Source organism: Nuphar pumila, chromosome 15, assembly GCF_984573655.1.
Source record: "Nuphar pumila chromosome 15, dmNupPumi1.hap1.1, whole genome shotgun sequence".
Taxonomy (NCBI): Eukaryota; Viridiplantae; Streptophyta; class Magnoliopsida; order Nymphaeales; family Nymphaeaceae; genus Nuphar; species Nuphar pumila.
The window spans coordinates 1,648,245-1,666,823 of record NC_143263.1 but is presented as its reverse complement, the minus strand read 5'-3'; the positions used below and the strand labels follow the sequence as shown (position 1 = coordinate 1,666,823).

At 40.1% G+C, this 18,579-nt stretch overlaps 1 protein-coding gene across 2 annotated transcripts in view; it reads left to right on the top strand.

Moving 5' to 3' along the window:
• LOC149814085 (putative manganese-transporting ATPase PDR2) overlaps positions 1-13,618 on the top strand; it is a 47,382-nt gene extending 33,764 nt beyond the window's left edge. Inside the window, exons 18-22 of one of the 2 annotated variants that reach the window (XM_089990173.1) lie at positions 86-157; positions 229-380; positions 877-988; positions 1,071-1,187; positions 12,249-13,618. In XM_089990173.1, the coding sequence (XP_089846299.1) occupies positions 86-157; positions 229-380; positions 877-988; positions 1,071-1,187; positions 12,249-13,364 (1,569 nt within the window). In that variant the 3' untranslated portion in view covers positions 13,365-13,618. The remainder of the gene's footprint in view (positions 1-85; positions 158-228; positions 381-876; positions 989-1,070; positions 1,188-12,248) is intronic. The other variant, XM_089990174.1, reaches the window with a different exon arrangement.
• The last annotated feature ends 4,961 nt before the right edge of the window (positions 13,619-18,579 follow it).

Sequence of the window (18,579 nt, the reverse complement as noted above, 5' to 3'; positions counted from 1 at the left end):
GTGATTGCTTGTCAAATGCAAAGTGATTATGGTTGATGCAAATTTGGTGGTTCTAATTTGGTATTACTGTTTCTTTAACTATCAGGTTTTCAATTGTCCTATTAGAGCAGACTCTGCTGCTGTTTTGTCTGAGTTGAAAGGATCATCCCATGATTTGGTAAACCACGTAAAATCTAGTACTGGTGTATTTCATGGTTCACATTGTTCCTAACCATGGTTTCTTTCTAGGTGATGATCACTGGAGATCAAGCCTTGACAGCCTGCCATGTTGCAAGCCAAGTTCATATAATTTCTAAACCAACATTGATTCTGACTCCAGTGAAGAATTCCCAGGGGTTCGAATGGATCTCTCCAGAGGAAAGTGAGATAATTTCTTACTGGTGAGCATATGGTAAAGTAACTTCAAATTTTGTGGCAAAATTTGCTTAGGCATCCCCTATCATATCTTGGATCTTTCTATGAAAATAGTCATAAGTCAATTAGTGCCAGAGATCCTCACCTGTTCGACTTTTCTGGGTCTACTTCCCCTGCCCATCTGGAGCACTACATGAGAAGAACCTTGTGTGCAAGCCTGTTGTGAGCATATCGTGCTCTGGCAACCTATGGCTATCCATACCCAACCAGCCACTATGAACTTAGTCCGTTATTAGGTCACAAGAATCCAATACATCTCACTGATGTGAATCCATCTGCTCCCATAGTCATCATAAGGACTCATCTATTTTGTTATGTGTATGTTACATTCCCATTGGTACTTGAAAGAAATGTGATGAGCTGCTATGAAATTTTGCATCTGAGCAGAATTTAGGAATGCCAGTGATGTTTTCTGCCAAACTATAAACGATTGCTCCTTACATGTCATAGTCATTTATGCAGCCAGAATGAAGTGGAATCTTTGTCGGAGTCTTTTGATCTTTGTATTGGTGGAGACTGCTTTGATATGTTGCAACAAACTTCAGCTGTCCTCCAAGTCATTCCATTTGTGAAGGTGAGCATCCTCAGGGTTGGGTTGAAACTTCTGTTCATATATTTGTTTCATCTAATAATATATTTTCCCATAACAAATTTAGGTCTTTGCAAGGGTTGCCCCAGATCAAAAGGAACTTATCACGACCACTTTCAAGACAGTCGGAAGGATAACTTTAATGTGTGGAGATGGGACAAATGATGTTGGGGCTTTAAAGCAGGTTAACATCCTAACATGTTCTGTGCTGCACAATCCTTCATATCTTTGGATTAGTATAAAATAAGTCTGATTTGCCATGCATGTGTGCATCCTATGTGGAACTCTTGCCAAAAGTAACAATTTAGTGCTACAAAGCAAACATGAAATTAAAAGGAAGAATTGGTAAGTACTGTCTTTATGGTGTTTCAAGTTTTAGTCCGTGCAGTGGGAGGCTGCAACCTACCATAAAAATGTCTACGAAGAGACAATACGCATGCAAGCACAAATACCTCACAAGAGATGTGCACAAAGGCACTCAAATAACACTTGAACAAGTACGCACAAAGGCGTAAGAAAAATAATCATGCACAAAGACATAAAAAAGAAATATATTGAAAAAGAGAAAATAGCTTGAGCTCACAAGCTTGCTTACAACAAGGGGAAATACCCCTATTTATAAGGAACCAAAGGAGGCCTTGGAGGGGCCTCCAACATAGTCGTTGGAGCCCCTCCAACGGTCACAAATGTGATCGTTGGAGGAGCCCAACGACTATATTGGCCCCCCAAGGTTTGACCAAAAGAAAAAAGAAATAAGAAAAAAAGAAAAAAAAGAAATAATAAAAAATAAATACAACATATTCCTATTGGAATATGCGCAAAACAAAAAAAACAAAAATACCCTTGTCGGGTTTTACAAGAATTACTATATATATTTATATATAGAGAGAGATATTTGCATATATACGTGGTATATATGTAAATGTATCTCTATATATATGTATAAATATATATATATATATATATATTTATACATATACGAGATTACATTTTGACCCCCCCCTCAAACTTACAGTGTGATGACCGCAAGTTTGCCCAAAAGAAAATTAAATCTAGGGGAGCAAAGCGCCTTGGTGAAGAAGTCTACTAGTTGATATTCAGATGTCACATATGGAAGATCGATAACCTTCTTCAAATATTCTTCTCGAACATAATGGCAGTCCATCTCTATGTGCTTTGTGCACTCATGAAAAGTATGATTGTTGGTAATGTATATTGCACTCTTATTGTGATAGTATAGCTTTGTTAGTTCTTGAATATTAACTCTCATATCTTCTAGCAGACGCCTAATCCATACTATTTTCATGGTTGTAGATGTCATGGCTCTATACTCAGCTTCGGTGGAGGACAAAGAGACCTTTTGTTGCTTCTTGCACCTCCAAGAGGCCAGCGATTCACCTAAGAAAACACAGAAACCAGTGGTGGAGTGACGGTTATTGGTATCACCTCCCCAATCAGAATCAATATATGCAATTAACTTTAATTCAGAGGATGAAAACAAAAATACTCCCTTATTTGCAGTTCCTTTTAAGTATCTGATGATGCGAAGAACGACACTCATGTGAACCGTTGTAGGAGCATGTTGAAATTGACTGGCAATATGAATCACATGTGACAAATCAGGCCGTGTGATGCTAAGATACATCAACGAGCCTACCAATTGTCTGTAAGGAGTAGGATCGGTCAGAGGGATCCCGTCATCAATCTTCATTTTTTAGCCCACTATTTTAGGAGTTTCACAAATTTTGTCATCTAAGATTCTTGACCTGTCAATAATATCACAAGCAAGTTTAGTTTGAGATAGAAAATAAACACATTGGGAGTAAGCAACCTCAATTCTCAAGAAATATGTTAGAAACCCTAAATCTAACATTTCAAATTTCGAAGTCAAGCCGGATTTGATATCCTTGACTCTTTTGACATCATCACCTGTTATTAACATATCATCAACATATAATAATAATATCACAATACCTGCATCGGATTTTCTGATAAATAATGCAGTATCTGTATAACAGGAAGAAAATCGATTTTCTAAAATAACATTGTTAAATTTGTCATACCAGGCTTTGGGTGTCTGTTTCAAGCCATAAAGAGCTTTCCGAAGATGAAGAACTTTATCCTTAGGAACTTTCATACCTGGTGGGGCATCCATATAAACTTCTTCATTAAGATCACCATTTAAAAAGGCATTTTTAACATTCATTTGAAAAATGTTTCATTTTTTAATAGACGCAATAGTGATAAAACATCTGACTGTAACCATTTGTGCTACGGGTGCAAATGTCTTTTCATAGTCAATTTCATATTCTTGACCATACCCTTTCGCGACTAAGCGAGCTTTATACCTCTCCAGAGATTCATCGCTCTTAGTCTTAACTTTAAACACCCAACGACAACCTATAGTTTTCTTTCCAAAGGGTAGAGTTTGAAATTTCCATGTGTTAGCTTTCCTAAGAGCTCTGAGTTCATTTTCCATAGCTTTTTGCCATTCGACACATTTTTTGGCTTCCTCAAAATTTCTTGGTTCAAAATAAGAATGAATAGCACTAAGACAAACTCTATACTTAGGTGAAAAATAGTCAAAAGAGACAAATCTTGTTGGAGACTTCCTATTTCTTTCAGATCGTCTGGGATCATGTGTGGGAATAGAATCACTATATTGCTTAATTGCACTTTTGAAAGTATTTCTATCTCTACGAGAATAGATTATTGGGTCATTTGTTGTTCTGTTTTCTTGAGTACTGGGTGAGTTGAAGTCGTTAATGTCTACTTCATTATCATTACCATGGTTTGATGATATTTCATCATCACTAGACATATCATCATTACTGGATAATAGGTCAAATAAAAAAGAATAATCAACATTTTCGTGGTGAGATTCATTTTTTTCAAAACCACTCTCATTTTCTAAAAACGTCACATTTCTTAAAACATATAACTTATCATTTTTAAAATCGTAACAACGAAAGCCTTTTTGAGTCTCGAAATATCCAAGGAAGACACAGGGAATAGCTTTAGGTGAAAGTTTGTCATTTTTATCTGTAAGAACAAAACATTTACAACCAAAAATTCACAATCTGTTATAATCAAGTTCCCTTTTGTATAGTGTTTCAAAAGGAGAGATTTTACCCAAATTTCTAAATGGTAAACGATTGATAAGATAGACAGATGTAAGAGCTGCTTCGACCCAATTTTTTTTTGAAATATTTTGAGCTATAAGAAGAGTTTGAGTGGTTTCAATGATATGCTTATGTTTTCTTTCGGCCAACCCATTCTGTTGAGGGGTTTTAGGACATGACCTTTGATGAACAATACCACTATCTTCAAGATACTTCTTGAATTCATTTGAGAGATATTCTCCTTCGGAATCGGTTCTAAAAATCTTTAAGCCGCTATTAAACTGATTTTTAATCATCACATGCTATGATTTAAAGCATGAAAAAACTTTATGCTTATGTCTAAGAAAATATATCCAAGAGTATCTAAAAAAATCATCCACAAAAATCACATAATAAGCAAATCCTCCCTTTGAAACAACAGGTGTCGGTCCCCAAACATCCGAATGAACAATTTCGAAAGTTTTTGAAGTAAACATGGATCTTTGTTCAAAAGGCATACTTCTCATTTTTTCAAAAATGCAATCATTACAAGAGAATGTATCTTTACAAAGATTTTTTAGCAAAATGCAAATAAGATAACTTGGTGATATTGTGATGACCAAGTCTTTTGTGCCAAACACTTATATCTTTATGTTGGGCAACATTATAAAAAGATTTTTTAGGAACTTGAAGAGAGTCCATATAATATAAGTCTCCCTTCCTAGAGCCTTCCCCAATCAATTTTCCAGACTGACGATCCTGTATTAAACATTTATTAGAGAAAAATTTAATATCACATCCACTAAGTCACAGGGACTCGGCAAAACAGGTGCCGCACCCGCGTCGACGCGACGCAGGTGCGGTCAACACGACCCTGGGTGCGGTCAACGCACCCAGGGTCATTTTTGTCCACTGTTTTGACATTAAAATTTTTTCTTCCCCGATGAAAAGGAGGATTAGGGCAATTTTTTTTTTGCCCTAATCTCTCCTCTCCTCTCCCCCTGAGCTCGAGCTCTCTCTTGCCAGCTCCACCTCTCAGGCTCCTCCTCTCCTTTCGCAGGTATGTACCCTCTCTCACTCTCTTCTTGGGTCGGCAGGGGAGGGACCGAGCACCCCCTTCCCTTCTCGCTCTCTTGTTGGGTCGACAGGGAAGGGGCCAAGCCCCCCCCCCCCCCCCTCTGGCTCTCTTTTTGGGTCGGCAGGGGAGGGGCCGAGCCCCTCCCCCCTCTGGCTCTCTTTTTGGGTCGACAGGGGAGGGGCCGAGCCCCTCCCCCCTCTGGCTCTCTTTTTGGGTCGACAGGGGAGGGGCCGAGCCCCCCCTCTCGCTCTCTTGTTGGGTCGACAGGGGAGGGGCTGAGAACCCCCTGCTCCCTCTGTTTTCGGTAGGGAAGGGGCCGAGCCCCCCACCCTACTCCCTTTGATTTCAGGCGAGGGGCCGAGCCCCCCCCCCCCCCCCCCCCCTCTCGCTCTCTTGTTTGGTTGGCAGGGGAGGGGCTGAGCCCCCCCTTCTCCCTGTGTTTTCGACAGGGGGAGGGGGTCGAGTATAATTGATTTGAAAATTTTAATGTATTTTTTTTGTGTTTTCAGGATAAAAATGACGGATAAAGGGAAAGGACTTGCGTCATCCTCATCCCAACATGTGAGTTCTGCTGCTAGTTTTGCTGATAGTTGCAGTGGGATTGATGATGTGGGGCCACTATGGGTACATGCAGATAAACTTGCAAAAACTGGAGAAGGAGGTGGTGGAAACAAGAGATTTCGATGCAAGCTCTGCGAAAGAGATTTTGTTGGGTCTTACACAAGAGTGAAGGCTCATTTGTTGAAGATAGCATGACATGGCATTTCAGCTTGCAGAAAAGTTGATGAGGCAATGCGAAGACAATACAAGAAGAATATGAGAAGAGAAAGGCAATGGCCGATTCTTCTGCATTCAGTGTGTCATTTGCAAGCCACCAAGAAGATGCTGAAAAAAAAGAAAAGTCAATGTAGGAGGTAGAGGAACGATACAAGCATCATTCAATACATATGGAAGAGAAAAATTGGATAGAAAAGTTGGGAGGTATTTTTATTCTGGTTCACTCCCATTTAATGCGGCTAGAAATCCTTATTGAAAGGATTTAGTAACATCCTTAGAAAATTGTAATTTGAGTGGTTATGTGCCTCCAAGTTCAGAAAAAATACGAACCACACTTCTTGCAGAAGAGAGGGCAAATGTGGAGAGGTTGCTAGAGATTAAAAAATATTCATGCGAGAAAAATAGAGTTTCTATTGTGTCTGATGGATGGACAGATATTCAAAGGCGTCCATTAATCAATTCTATTGCCTGTTCGCTTAGTGACCCAATATTCTTGAAAGCAGTTGATGCATCTGGGGAATATAAAAATGCAGAGTATTTGAAGGGATTGTTTATATAAGTGATAAAAGAAGTGGGTGATCAGAAAGTTGTACAAATCATTACAGACAACGCTCCAGTTTGTAAAAGTGCAGCGTTGAGTTTAGAGAGTGAGTACCCTCGTATTTTTTGGACTCCCTGTGTAGCACACAACTTAAATTTAGCCCTAAAGAGCATCTGCAACCCCAAAGAAGAAGAAAATTCACAAGCATATGCTTTATGTTCATGGATTGAAGATTTCAAAAGAAATGTCAAAAGCATTAGGAATTTTGTTGTTAACCACCATCGTGCTAATGCTATATTTAATAGGCATTCTGATCTGAAATTGTTGAAGGTCGCTGAAACACGTTTTGCGTCCATCATTGTGATGATGAAGATGATTAAAAGAGTGAAGAATGCTTTGATTAACATGGTGACTGATGAAAATTGGACATTCTATCGTGCTGATGATGATATCAAGGCTCAAGAAATTAAAAAATTCATTCTTGATGATGAGTTTTGGGACAGAGTGGTATACTTTCTTCAATTTACGCAATCTATTTGGGAAATGTTAAGAGAAGTTGATAAGGATAAGCCCATGCTTCACAGAGTTTATGAAATGTGGGATAATATGATTGAAAAAATACAAGTTATAACTTTCAAGCATGAAGAAAAAAATCCTGCATTGGATGATTCAGATTTTTTTAATCATATTCATTCAATTTTAGTCAGAAGATGGGATAAGAGCAACACTCATTTCCATTGAATGACACATTCTCTTAATCCAAAATATTATGCAAATAAGTGGCGGGCTGGTGGTATTGGTCGTGTCCCTCCAAATTTAGACCCAGAGCTATCAAGACATAGAAATATGTGTATGACAAGACTTTTTCTAGAAGCATATCTTTTACCTCAAGTCACACAAGAGTTTGAAAAATTTTCATCTTCGAGATTATATGGACCGACATTATTCTCGAGAGAAGAAGATAATATAGATCATATCACATGATGGTCAACATTTGGATCAGAAACACCTCTTCTCCAATGTCTTGCATTAAGATTGCTATCGCAACCTGCTAGTTCATCTTGTTGTGAAAGAAATTGTAGCACATATTCTCAAATCCACAACATGAAGAGAAACAAACTCACTAGCAAGCGTGCAGAGGATTTAATATATGTTCATTCAAATCTTCGATTTCTTTCGCGAAGCAATGATGAATATAGGTACTAATTTGCTCTCTTAGTTATTTGATTATTTCTTAGTTTTTATTTAAATATACTTGTATTGTATTTATCATTTTCAAATTGGGTTTATAACGCAGACAAGGAACATCCAAATTTTGGGATTTAAACCTAGAAGAGTGTGACTTCGAGGGAGAACATGATTTCAACATAACAAACATGGATTTAGCTGAGCCCAGTATTCCTTTTAATGATGCATTTGATGATGAAGAAGAAAATTATTAACATCCATTACTTCATCAGGATATACTTTGGTATGTAATTTAGTTCTTTTATACTTTACTTATTTGATTGATATTTAGGTCGATTTATGTAATTGCTTTACTTATTTGATTGATAATTTGATATTTATGTTGATATACTGCATGCATGATGAATCATATTATGACAATGTTAACTGTTAAATGTTAAACTGTTAAAACTTCAAAATTATATATATATATATATATATATATATATATTTACATTTTTGCCCCTGCCGCACCCCCGCACCCGGGTTTTTTGGAAGTGCCGCATCCCCGCACCCGCACCCATGTGACATAGCACATCCATGATCCGAGAGTTGAGAAACAGAGAGAAGGTTCAAGTTTAATTTTGGTATAAATCTAATTTTGGGGATGAAAAAGTTTTGAGTTTCAAAATTCCCAACAGCTTTAATTTCAAGAGAAGTCTCATCCGCAGTAGAAACAAAAGATGGAGAACTATTTTTTGAATATTCGGAAAGAGTATACATGTTTGGGGACATATGAAAGGACACACCCGAATCCAAAATCCAAAAAGTTTTACCTGGAGGAGAGAAAGAAGATATAGCGGCTCCCGAGATGGCTCCCTTGAGGAGAGGTTGAAGTGCCTCCACAATTTGGTTTAGCGAAAGAAATCCATTTGAAGAAGTCTCCTCCTTTTGCGGCTTAGTGGTGGTCATGGCTAACAACTTCTTCCATTTGGGACAAACGGGTTTGATATACCCCAGTTCTTTACAAAAATGACAAATAATTTTGCTATAATCCTTTTTTCCACCTTGTCCACCATTTTCTCCTTGATTTTGATTTTTAAAATGAGGGGGACGATAGGCTCTTAAATTGTTTTTGGGTCTAGACACCGCATTGACCCCATCATTGTCTTCGGAGTTGGATGGAACCGCAAGCACGTTAGAGCCTTGCTTACTTAGACCCATACGGGTTTCTTCCCCACTTAATTTGGTGATAACATCTTCAAGAGTAGTGAAAGATGACAAAAGAGAAGACCTTATTTGCTCAAATTTGGGCCTTAGCCCATTCAAAAAATTGAAGAATCGATCTTCTTCTAATTGTTTGTAGCGAAGTTCAATCGCCTCTCCACTCTATTTTGGTTCGAGCATAGCAAGCTCATCCCACATGGAAGAAAGTTTCACAAAATATTCTCTAATGGTCATTTCGCCTTGAAGAAGAGTTAGAGCCTTCTTTTGAAGGTAATATTTATGAGACAAGTCTCTAGAAGTATACATTTTCTCAAGATACTTTCATGCTTGAGGAACCTTTTTGAATTTGATAATATTCACGTTGATTTTGGTCTCAACGGAAGAAAAAATCCAAGACAATATTTTGAAATTCTTCATTTCTCATTCATCATGCTTCTTCGAATACTCCTCAGGAGCTTTGATTCTTTCCTCCCCTTCAAGGATCTTGATTTCACCTTTCTCTATCACGGTGATTTTGGGTTCCGGTTCCGGGATTGTGCCTTGCACATAACCCCAAAGACCTTTTCCTTTTATGTGAGCCTCCATATTTCCGGCCCAAGCGTAATAGTTGAAGCCATTGAGTTTAAATCAAAGAGAGAAATGAGACTCTTTTTCATCCATTAGAGAGGAAAGATGGAAGAAGAAATACGTACCCCAATAAGATTTTTAAATCTTATTTGTCGTAAGGCCCTTCTAAAATAATGAAGGAAGAGAAGTCCCCCACTCCAAACTCCAAAAAGCCAAAGGCACGTTTTTTGAGGCACCCAAAAAACAAAGAATCACACGATCTTCAATCTTTAACCAAGCTTTGATACCATGTAAAAATGTCTACGAAGAGACAATACACATGCAAGCACAAATACCTCACAAGAGATGTGCACAAAGGCACTCAAATCACACTTGAACAAGTACACACAAAAATAATCATGCACAAAGGCATGAAAAAGAAATATATTTGAAAAAGAGAAAATAGCTTGAGCTCACAAGCTTGCTTACAACAAGGGGAAATACCCCTATTTATAAGGAACCAAAGGAGGCCTTGGAGGGGCCTCCAACATAGTCGTTGGAGGGGCCCAACGACTATATTTGGCCCCCCAAGGTTTGACCAAAAGAAAAATGAAATATGAAAAAAATTAAATAATAAAAAATAAATACAACATATTCCTATTGGAATATGCGTAAAACAAAAAAGACAAAAATACCTTGTCGTGTTTTACAAGAATTACTATATATTTATATATAGAGATATATTTGCATATATACGTGGTATCTATGTCACATGGGTGCGGGTGCGGGGATGCGGCACTTCCAAAAAACCCGGGTGAGGGGGTGCGGCAAAAAATATATATATAGGACTTATAACCAGTTTTTTTTTTGCTGGTGTGTTTGTTTGAAGACTTGTAACGTACGTTCTGCTTGTTGTGTACTTTGGCGCAACGGGACAAAATTGATGAACTGAAAGGATTGACAATCTGATCGACCCAGCCTGCTGCGTTCTGCTGACTGTCATGATTCAATCATGTTTGAAACTCTTTGGTCTTCATGAAAAAAAATATAAGCGAAAGGTTTGATGTGGTTTGTTGGAGAGAGAGTCTTCACGAGGCCTACGGCTCCACCGCCACTGCCTAGGGTTCTTCAAATTTCATTTTATATACAGTTGCACACAGATCTCCAGTCTAGACTCTGGATGACAGCTAAAAGAAATTTATTGGATTTGACATGTGGAAAAGAGAGGTCTACACTAGGCTACGGCTAAAGCACCCATCTCGTCAGGAGAAAAGTGAATACTAATAGCCACCAAGGCTACCACCACCATTATCATTTATTATGGAGAGAGAAAATCCTTGACGAAGAAAGATCTGGATGGTTGAAGGATAAAGACTTCAAAAGGCTCTTGAATTTTGGTTTTAATTTTTGAGGAAGATGGATCATCATTTCCAAGTTAACCAACGCTGCGAATTCATTGTTTGGAGGCAGGAATAGCATGGGATGCCAACAAAGCTTGTCAGATGTTGTGGACACAAGTGCCCCCTTTATAAAACAAGAGTAGCAGCAGCAAGCAGGCATCGGCTGTTCCGTCCTTTCATTCTCTCATCACTACCTGCAGGGATCCAGCAAGGGGTGGGGAGAGGTGAAGAATCTGGAAGTCCTCGTCAGGGAATAGGCAACTCTAAAGAGACTGAAGCTATCAAGGCCAAAATCAAAATCAAAATCCAGCAAGGGGCGGGTCCCGCTGCGCGGTCAGCTGTCAGCAGATTTTTTTTTTAAATTCCGCAGCCCATTTCACAGGGATTTTAAAAAAAAAAAAAATCAAGAAATTGGACCAAAATGACGCTGGGTGCGGTCAACGCATCCAGGGTCGGGTTGACCGCACCCGCATCGCATCGCGTCGTGTCGACGCGGGTGCGGCACCTGTCTGGCCGAATCCCTGTGACATAGTGTGGTATATATGTAAATGTCTTTCTCTCTCTCTCTCTCTCTCTATATATATATATATATATATATTTATACAAATACGAGATTACATTTTAACACCTATCTGGGTCTTTCAACCTGAATATGAGGTTCGATGAGCTGAGGACTTGGTGTTGACTAGTTTTTTTTTTTTTCGATTTATAACCTGAAGAAACTGCACCCAGCATGAAGATCTGGCTGTGCTGGCTCAGCCTGCCATACCTATGGTCTTCATGCTGGTGGTGTAAAACTCCGAGGCTGAGACCCCTGCCCCCGGGGCCTATGCTGGGCATTGGCTTGCGGAGAGGGGTGATGCCCATGGGATCGAGCCTTGACTACCCGTCTATCAGCCAAGGCCCCACCCCACTAGGCCAAAACCCCTTAGATCATGTTTAAGTCTAAGTTGATATGATAATTCACTGTTACTCTAAACATATCCCATGAAGGCTATGCTACCAGGATATTGAAACAGAAAACTCATCATATATACTTTTTAAGGCTACTACATGGGTATATTATGGTGGAAACTAAAATATAGTATCCTGCTAGCACAATTGAGATGAAAAATTCTAGTCAAAGCCGTGTTACCTGTTTCTTATGCACGTATCCCATTGATGTAGGCTAAAGTCTAACATCATGTATGAACTTCAGGTTTGATGCACAGATCCTAAAGCCAAAACCTTTTTAATTATCATAGATCTTTTGAATTCTTATTTATCGTGCATGTGCTTTAGGAGTTGGTGCTTATTAATCTGGCCTTGCAGTTAGTAGCCACACTTCCAGTAGTTAAAATCCTTCTGTTTTCAGGAGGAATATTTTAGATCTGAGCCTAATATTTCTTGGGCTAAACACATTTTGCAGGCCCATGTTGGTGTTGCCCTCTTGAATGCAATGCCACCGGCTAAACCAGATGATTCATCATCAGCACAGTCTTCCAAGGCTGATTTGAAGGTAGGCAAATCAAAGAAGCCAAGGCCAGGGATGGAGCCACTGAATCTGAATGGAGATGAATTTGGGCAGAGTAAAAATAGACCCGGTCAACCATCCAAGGCATCAGAATCAGATTCTCTTGCCACCAGTAATCGCCACCTAACTGCGGCTGAGAAGAAGCACCTCAAACTGAAGAAGCTCATGGATGAGATGAATGAAGAGGGTGATGGCCGTTCACCACCCATTGTCAAGCTTGGAGATGCATCAATGGCATCACCATTCACTGCAAAACATGCATCAGTTTCACCCACACTGGACATAATCCGCCAAGGTCGGAGTACACTTGTAACCACACTTCAGATGTTCAAGATTCTTGGCCTCAACTGCCTGGCCACTGCCTACGTTCTGAGCGTAATGTACCTGGATGGTGTTAAACTTGGTGACATGCAAGCCACCATAAGTGGTGTCTTCACAGCAGCATTCTTCCTCTTCATCTCACATGCTCGGCCACTTTCCACTCTGTCGCCCCAGCGACCACACCCGAACATATTCTGTGCTTACGTCTTTCTTTCCCTGCTTGGTCAGTTTGCCATTCACCTGTTTTTCCTCATCTCATCTGTGAAGGAAGCCGAGAAGTACATGCCTGAGGAATGCGTAGAGCCAGATTCGGGCTTCCATCCCAATCTGGTGAACACCGTCTCTTACATGGCTAGCATGATGATTCAGGTTGCAACCTTTGCTGTAAACTACATGGGTCATCCTTTTAACCAGAGCATAAGGGAGAACAAGCCTTTCTTTTATGCACTCGTGGCATCAGTAGTGTTTTTCACAGCTATTACATCTGATCTGTTCAGGAGTTTGAATGATTGGTTGAAGTTGGTACCTTTGCCTCAGCCTTTTGGTGCGAAGCTGCTTGGATGGGCAATGCTCATGATTTTAAGTTGTTTTGTATGGGAGCGGACACTACGGTGGGCATTTCCAGGGAAAGTTCCAGCATGGAAAAGGCGGCGAAGGCAGGCCACGGTGGCACAAAAGAAGGACTTGTAGTGTATCCTAGTAACCATCTCGTTAATTTAACCACAATTTTCATAGTTTTTTTCTTTAGAGGGTTTTATCATCAGCATTGTTTAATTTACTTTAGAGTTATGCTTGGGTAGGGGTTGGAGAACATTTTTTATTTGCAGATCGTTGATAGATCTGTACACTTTGAAGGCATGAAACTGTATTATTATTTTTCTTTTTTCTTTCTTAGGGAGTATAATCCAAAGTTGTACCAAAAGGGCATGAAACATATTTTGTCCTGCGTGTTGCTGTAGCCTTTCACTAGTGTTCTGAACACTGAGTAGCTGAACTGTTGCATGATAGGCCGGTTCAGATCTGGTTGGGGGTGGTCGAGTAGTTGAAAAGCTGCTCGTGGGTGCTGTTTTAAGCAGTTTCAGATGCTACAGAATTTTGGCTCATCTTGCAGGTAAAGGGCCCCTTTGTTGATTTTATGTAGGAAAATGGAGATTTTACTGAATTCTTTGCATCCAGAACAAGGAACCATTGAGTGGCTGTTTTCAAATGAGTGGTCTTGGATCGCTAATGCCCGAGCCGTAAATCATAGAGGCCAATTTCTTGGATCAATTCCAAGTTAAACTGGAAGAACAAGCACCGGCATGGAACGGATCTGGCATGATGCAAAAACAACAGGATACTGCATGGGCGGACAGCAATTTAGTGGCCCTAGTGAGTGCATCAGCATCGCCGTTTATGTTGGGTTCCACTGGTGGCTGCGGTGGATGGTAGAGGCGATTATCACAGACGGTAGTGATGTCTTATCACCAATACGTGGTGAGAAGTTTTATCACCTGATAAACCGCAGTCTCTTGGATACTACTACAGTTCCATGTAGGGGTGTACATCGGGTTGAGCCCATTAGAGCCTGCTTGGCCTGGGACGAGGCTGGACTCTCCGCAGCCGTACCCGTGTTATTTGGGCAGATATCCAGCGTGGAAAAAGATGGATTTGTTAATGATACAGAAGTTTCCTATATCGATAGGAATCAATTGGGGAATCTCAAGCTTGGGCCCATGGCTTATTGTATTCAGGCCACTTATATAGGCCCTACTGGAAAATAATCTACACATACTTAGGCCAGCCAGGTTTACTGTTTGGGCTGGGCCCGATCAAACACCGGTCTTGTTATATCTCACGATACACAGCCAATCGCTGCCCATCCTGGGGCCCATAATCACTCTCACATCCAGCACTAATCCCAATTGAATTTATTGCAATTTTTGTCAATACATTTAAGGAAGAAAAGAAAAAAATCAATTTATTTTCACTTATCATGATTCAACATGAATTTATCAAGTTCCAGTTTTAATTTTTCAATCCACCCAGATCTTCCTGAACCTTTCTCAAGTAAAGCAAAATTTGTTGAAAATAAATAACCCAAGAGGTATCCTTGCCAAGATATCTCAAGCATGAAATTCGTGACGAAAGATTATGTGCTTGAAGCTTCTTCAGACTGGTCTAAAATGCGCTAGATTGATTCATCTACATCAGATGTCATTTCATTATTGGAAGGCTCTCTCCACTTCTAGCAGTTTGACAATGCAAGTTACGACAGGAAGGCAATCAGCGACTAGTCCTGGTGTTCCCATGCATAGTCCCACACTGTCCCTGGACAGGTTTAGTAAAAAGTTCTCTAGGATGATCTTCTCCAAGGCAAACAAAGATAGAACAATGCCAATATGCCACATAAAATTGTTTTAGAATCTGTATCTATATATAGATATATAGATAAATGCTTATTATCAAGATCTTTTGTTTTTCCTGCCGGGCCTTCTCTTTTTGCATTCACACTGAATTTAGTGTTGGGCCCTGCTTCAACTTAGCCTGACAGGACACTAGTTGTTTCCATAAGAGCTGCTTTCCCAGTAGCTCCAACTGAAATGGTGTACTGTGACATTATTGATAGGACTGTCAACTTTTGATGATTGTCCTACCAAAATCAAGGACATGAAAGAGTAACACAAGGTGAATAGCTACCAATCAGCCGGAATTCTAGTCAAAGCACATGCAAGCTGATGTGCATGATGAGCAAGACTAGCAAACCTTTCATAAAATTATTATTGCAATTTCAAGGGGGGGACACCAAAAGCTGCAAGTCTCTGCTTATAGTTTGTGCTGAAAAAACAGATCTTACTAAAACAAATGAATTGCAAGCCAAATATGACTTCTTTTTTTTACTCAAGAGAAACCACCCCAGGATCATAGACCTAATCACACTGGATCTGCCTGCCATACTTACTATCGCCTTCCTGACAGCGTAAAACTTTGAGGGCTTACCCCCTCGCCTCGGTGTGTGTGTGTGGGGGGGGGGGGGGGTCACTACCCTTGGGCTTGAACAGGAGGTGATGCTCATGGGATTTGAACCTATGAAGATAATAAGGCAGTCAAGTAGCTTAGGTCATCTTTCAAGCACGTTTTTCTAGATTCACATACAGTCAGGGGGAGTTTGATGGCTTGGAGAAAAAAGTTGCGTGTCCAAGCGATAACTTTCTCTCTCTCTCTCTACTTTTTTAGGGCATTCACTCTCCGAAGAGCAGCAAAAGAAAAACTTTGGCGTGCGTGGGTCCCACCGAAAACAGAGGTTTTTCTTGGAGGAAGATTATCAAGCGCCATCAAATTCGCCCTTAAAGTATAAACTGCCAAGTAATAATCAGGCTAGTGAATCCATTAAAGTTCAACAGCTGATATTTGAAGAAATAATCTTACGAAGAGTCTACCTAAAACTTTGTCTGCAATTTTATCAAGAACTTTTGTGCATTACATGGAAATTTTCCCCAAGCATCGGGAAAAGATCATAATAAAAGATGAATCTGCTTCCTTTTCATTTAATCCCTAGCTTCATGGTCATAGTTGGACTACATACAATATAAAGACAACTGGCGCGAATATTTGAATGTTTAGGCTCCTATTCATTCTAAATTTTGATAAACGTTATGAACTGAATGCTTTTATTGGGCCCCAATAAATTAACCATCTGGAAAAGAAAAGGAATCATCCTGCAAAAGGAAAGAACAAAATAAAACTCCAATATAGGAGTATATATTGATCCATTGAAAATCGTTCAGGAGTGGAAATATTGTATACATATGAACAACTAGGTGTCCTTGATTATCGGAGGAAATCAGTCCCCGTGCACCAACCTAATCCAGCTGCTTGTCAATCTCTATACTCGAATTGCTTCCACAATTTCACTCCCTTCAGTTCAAACGAACTGGCAAAAAATCCTTGATCAATTGTATTCAACTGATAAAAATGGACTCCCACCGCGTGCCTTTAACTGGTGGCCTGGGCTCCCTAAGGGCTTGGATGTCAATTACTCCACCCGGGGTTTACATCGCGAGGGGCAGGCAAGGGCATAAAAAAAGTGTTCAAACAAAATTCAAATATCTTACAATAAAATGTAGCCCACAAAGGCTTTGTTGATGGGACGCCACAAGTTCGAAACCCACGGGTGGCGTCTCTTGCCGAAAGGTCGAAGCTGGGTGTACTCCCTGGTGGGCAGGGGAGACCTCAAGGGTTTTACCAACCCGAGACCAATCAATGTGCGGTAGGTGATGTTTTTTTTTTTATCTTGGATTATCTAAAAAAATATATTATTAGGTGTCCATTTATAAGGTATTCTAGAGCAGCGTGACAAGTATCATAGATATTTTGAACATATCATAAAAACATGCTGCAGTCCAACGTACTATGATATTTTTACAACATCATTAAAAATGTGAATGTCATAATTTTATCATGATATTTACATTTTTATCGATTATTTTTTTTTATGAAAAACTAATGGGTGAATTTATTTTTAATATGTTCTATTGTTATTTCTTCTTACAAATATATTTTTCCTTTAGTCGACTACGCTGCGGTCACGTCCGGGCCCCACCCTCTCTGTCTTTTACTCTTACGTGTGGGGGCAACAAACTTTGGCCTCAAATACGAACGTGTCTTACGGATCCGTGTGGGCTTGCTGGACAGCTGTTTTCCTCCATTTAAAAAACAAAGCCATTTTCGTCCGTCACGATAAATAAAATAAATCTTCCACGGCATCAAAAGTCAGGCGTTCCCATTTTGGGGAAAAAGGAGAAACGTGGGCGCCTTTTTTCGCAAATAGCCTCCGTCAATTTTTTATTTTTTATTATTATCTAATGCAGCCTGCTAGTGCTAGCTAGCGGCGTGGGGGGAAGCAAAGCAAGGCTATGAACAGGTCAGTGGACCGAGGGAAACGGGGCCCCGCCCCGTTTGGACAAGGGGATGGAGGAGGGTTAAAATCAAAACCCATGCTGGGATGGAGGCGAAGATGGACTCCCGTCCCCAATCCTTCTTTAAGGATAGCAATGGAATGGACTGAGGGAAAATAGAGCTCTACCCCGGTTAGATGGAGCTTAAAATCCAAACCCATGCGGAGATGAAGGCCTGGATTTTGAGACAGGACGGGGTTGGAGACCTTGTCCCCCCCCCCCCCCCCCCCCCCCCCCCGGGTCCATTGCCATCCCTAGTTGGATTCGGTTCTAACGTATTCATCACTGAAGACGATGAGGTAATCGGATGATTCGAATCTGCATGAAAAATCTATGGGGGCAATCCGGATTTGATTAGTTTTTTTTTTTTTTAAATGATGAGACACCTTGGTCGAGAACCCAGCCACTTAATTAACGAAGTAGCCTTGGAGTGAGGCAAACCCAGGGTGGAACCGACGACCACTCTTTGACTTTTTACATAGCCCGCCTTCCAAAGCTATGGATGCACTTGTGCACCAAGAGAGTTTAATCGGGAGCCTTCATCTCAACGCCTCCTGCTGACCACCAATCTGCTATTTAAAGCTAATCCACCCTGACATGGACCTATCATCTTCCTTTTAGATGGGGGATCACTCAAGTTCACGGGCTTTACTTGCCCGATACAAATCCAATGACATCTCCTCCCTAGCCCTACGTAAGTTCGTTTTAACAATTTAAATGAGTTCTATATGGATATATTGGATCCGCTATCCGATCCAATGTCAGCCTGCCAATTCAAGAAGTACGGCTTGAGGTTGGTATTAATAAGATTAATAGGACTAAAATGGTATTTTTCACGACATTTTAAAAGTTGGTCAAGGGTAGATTCGGAATAATTTGAAAAAACGGTCGCCTGCTAAACTACAATCTGCACGCTTCCCAATCCGAAATTCTGAACAAAAAAAGCTTTTTTTTCCGCACGCAACGCG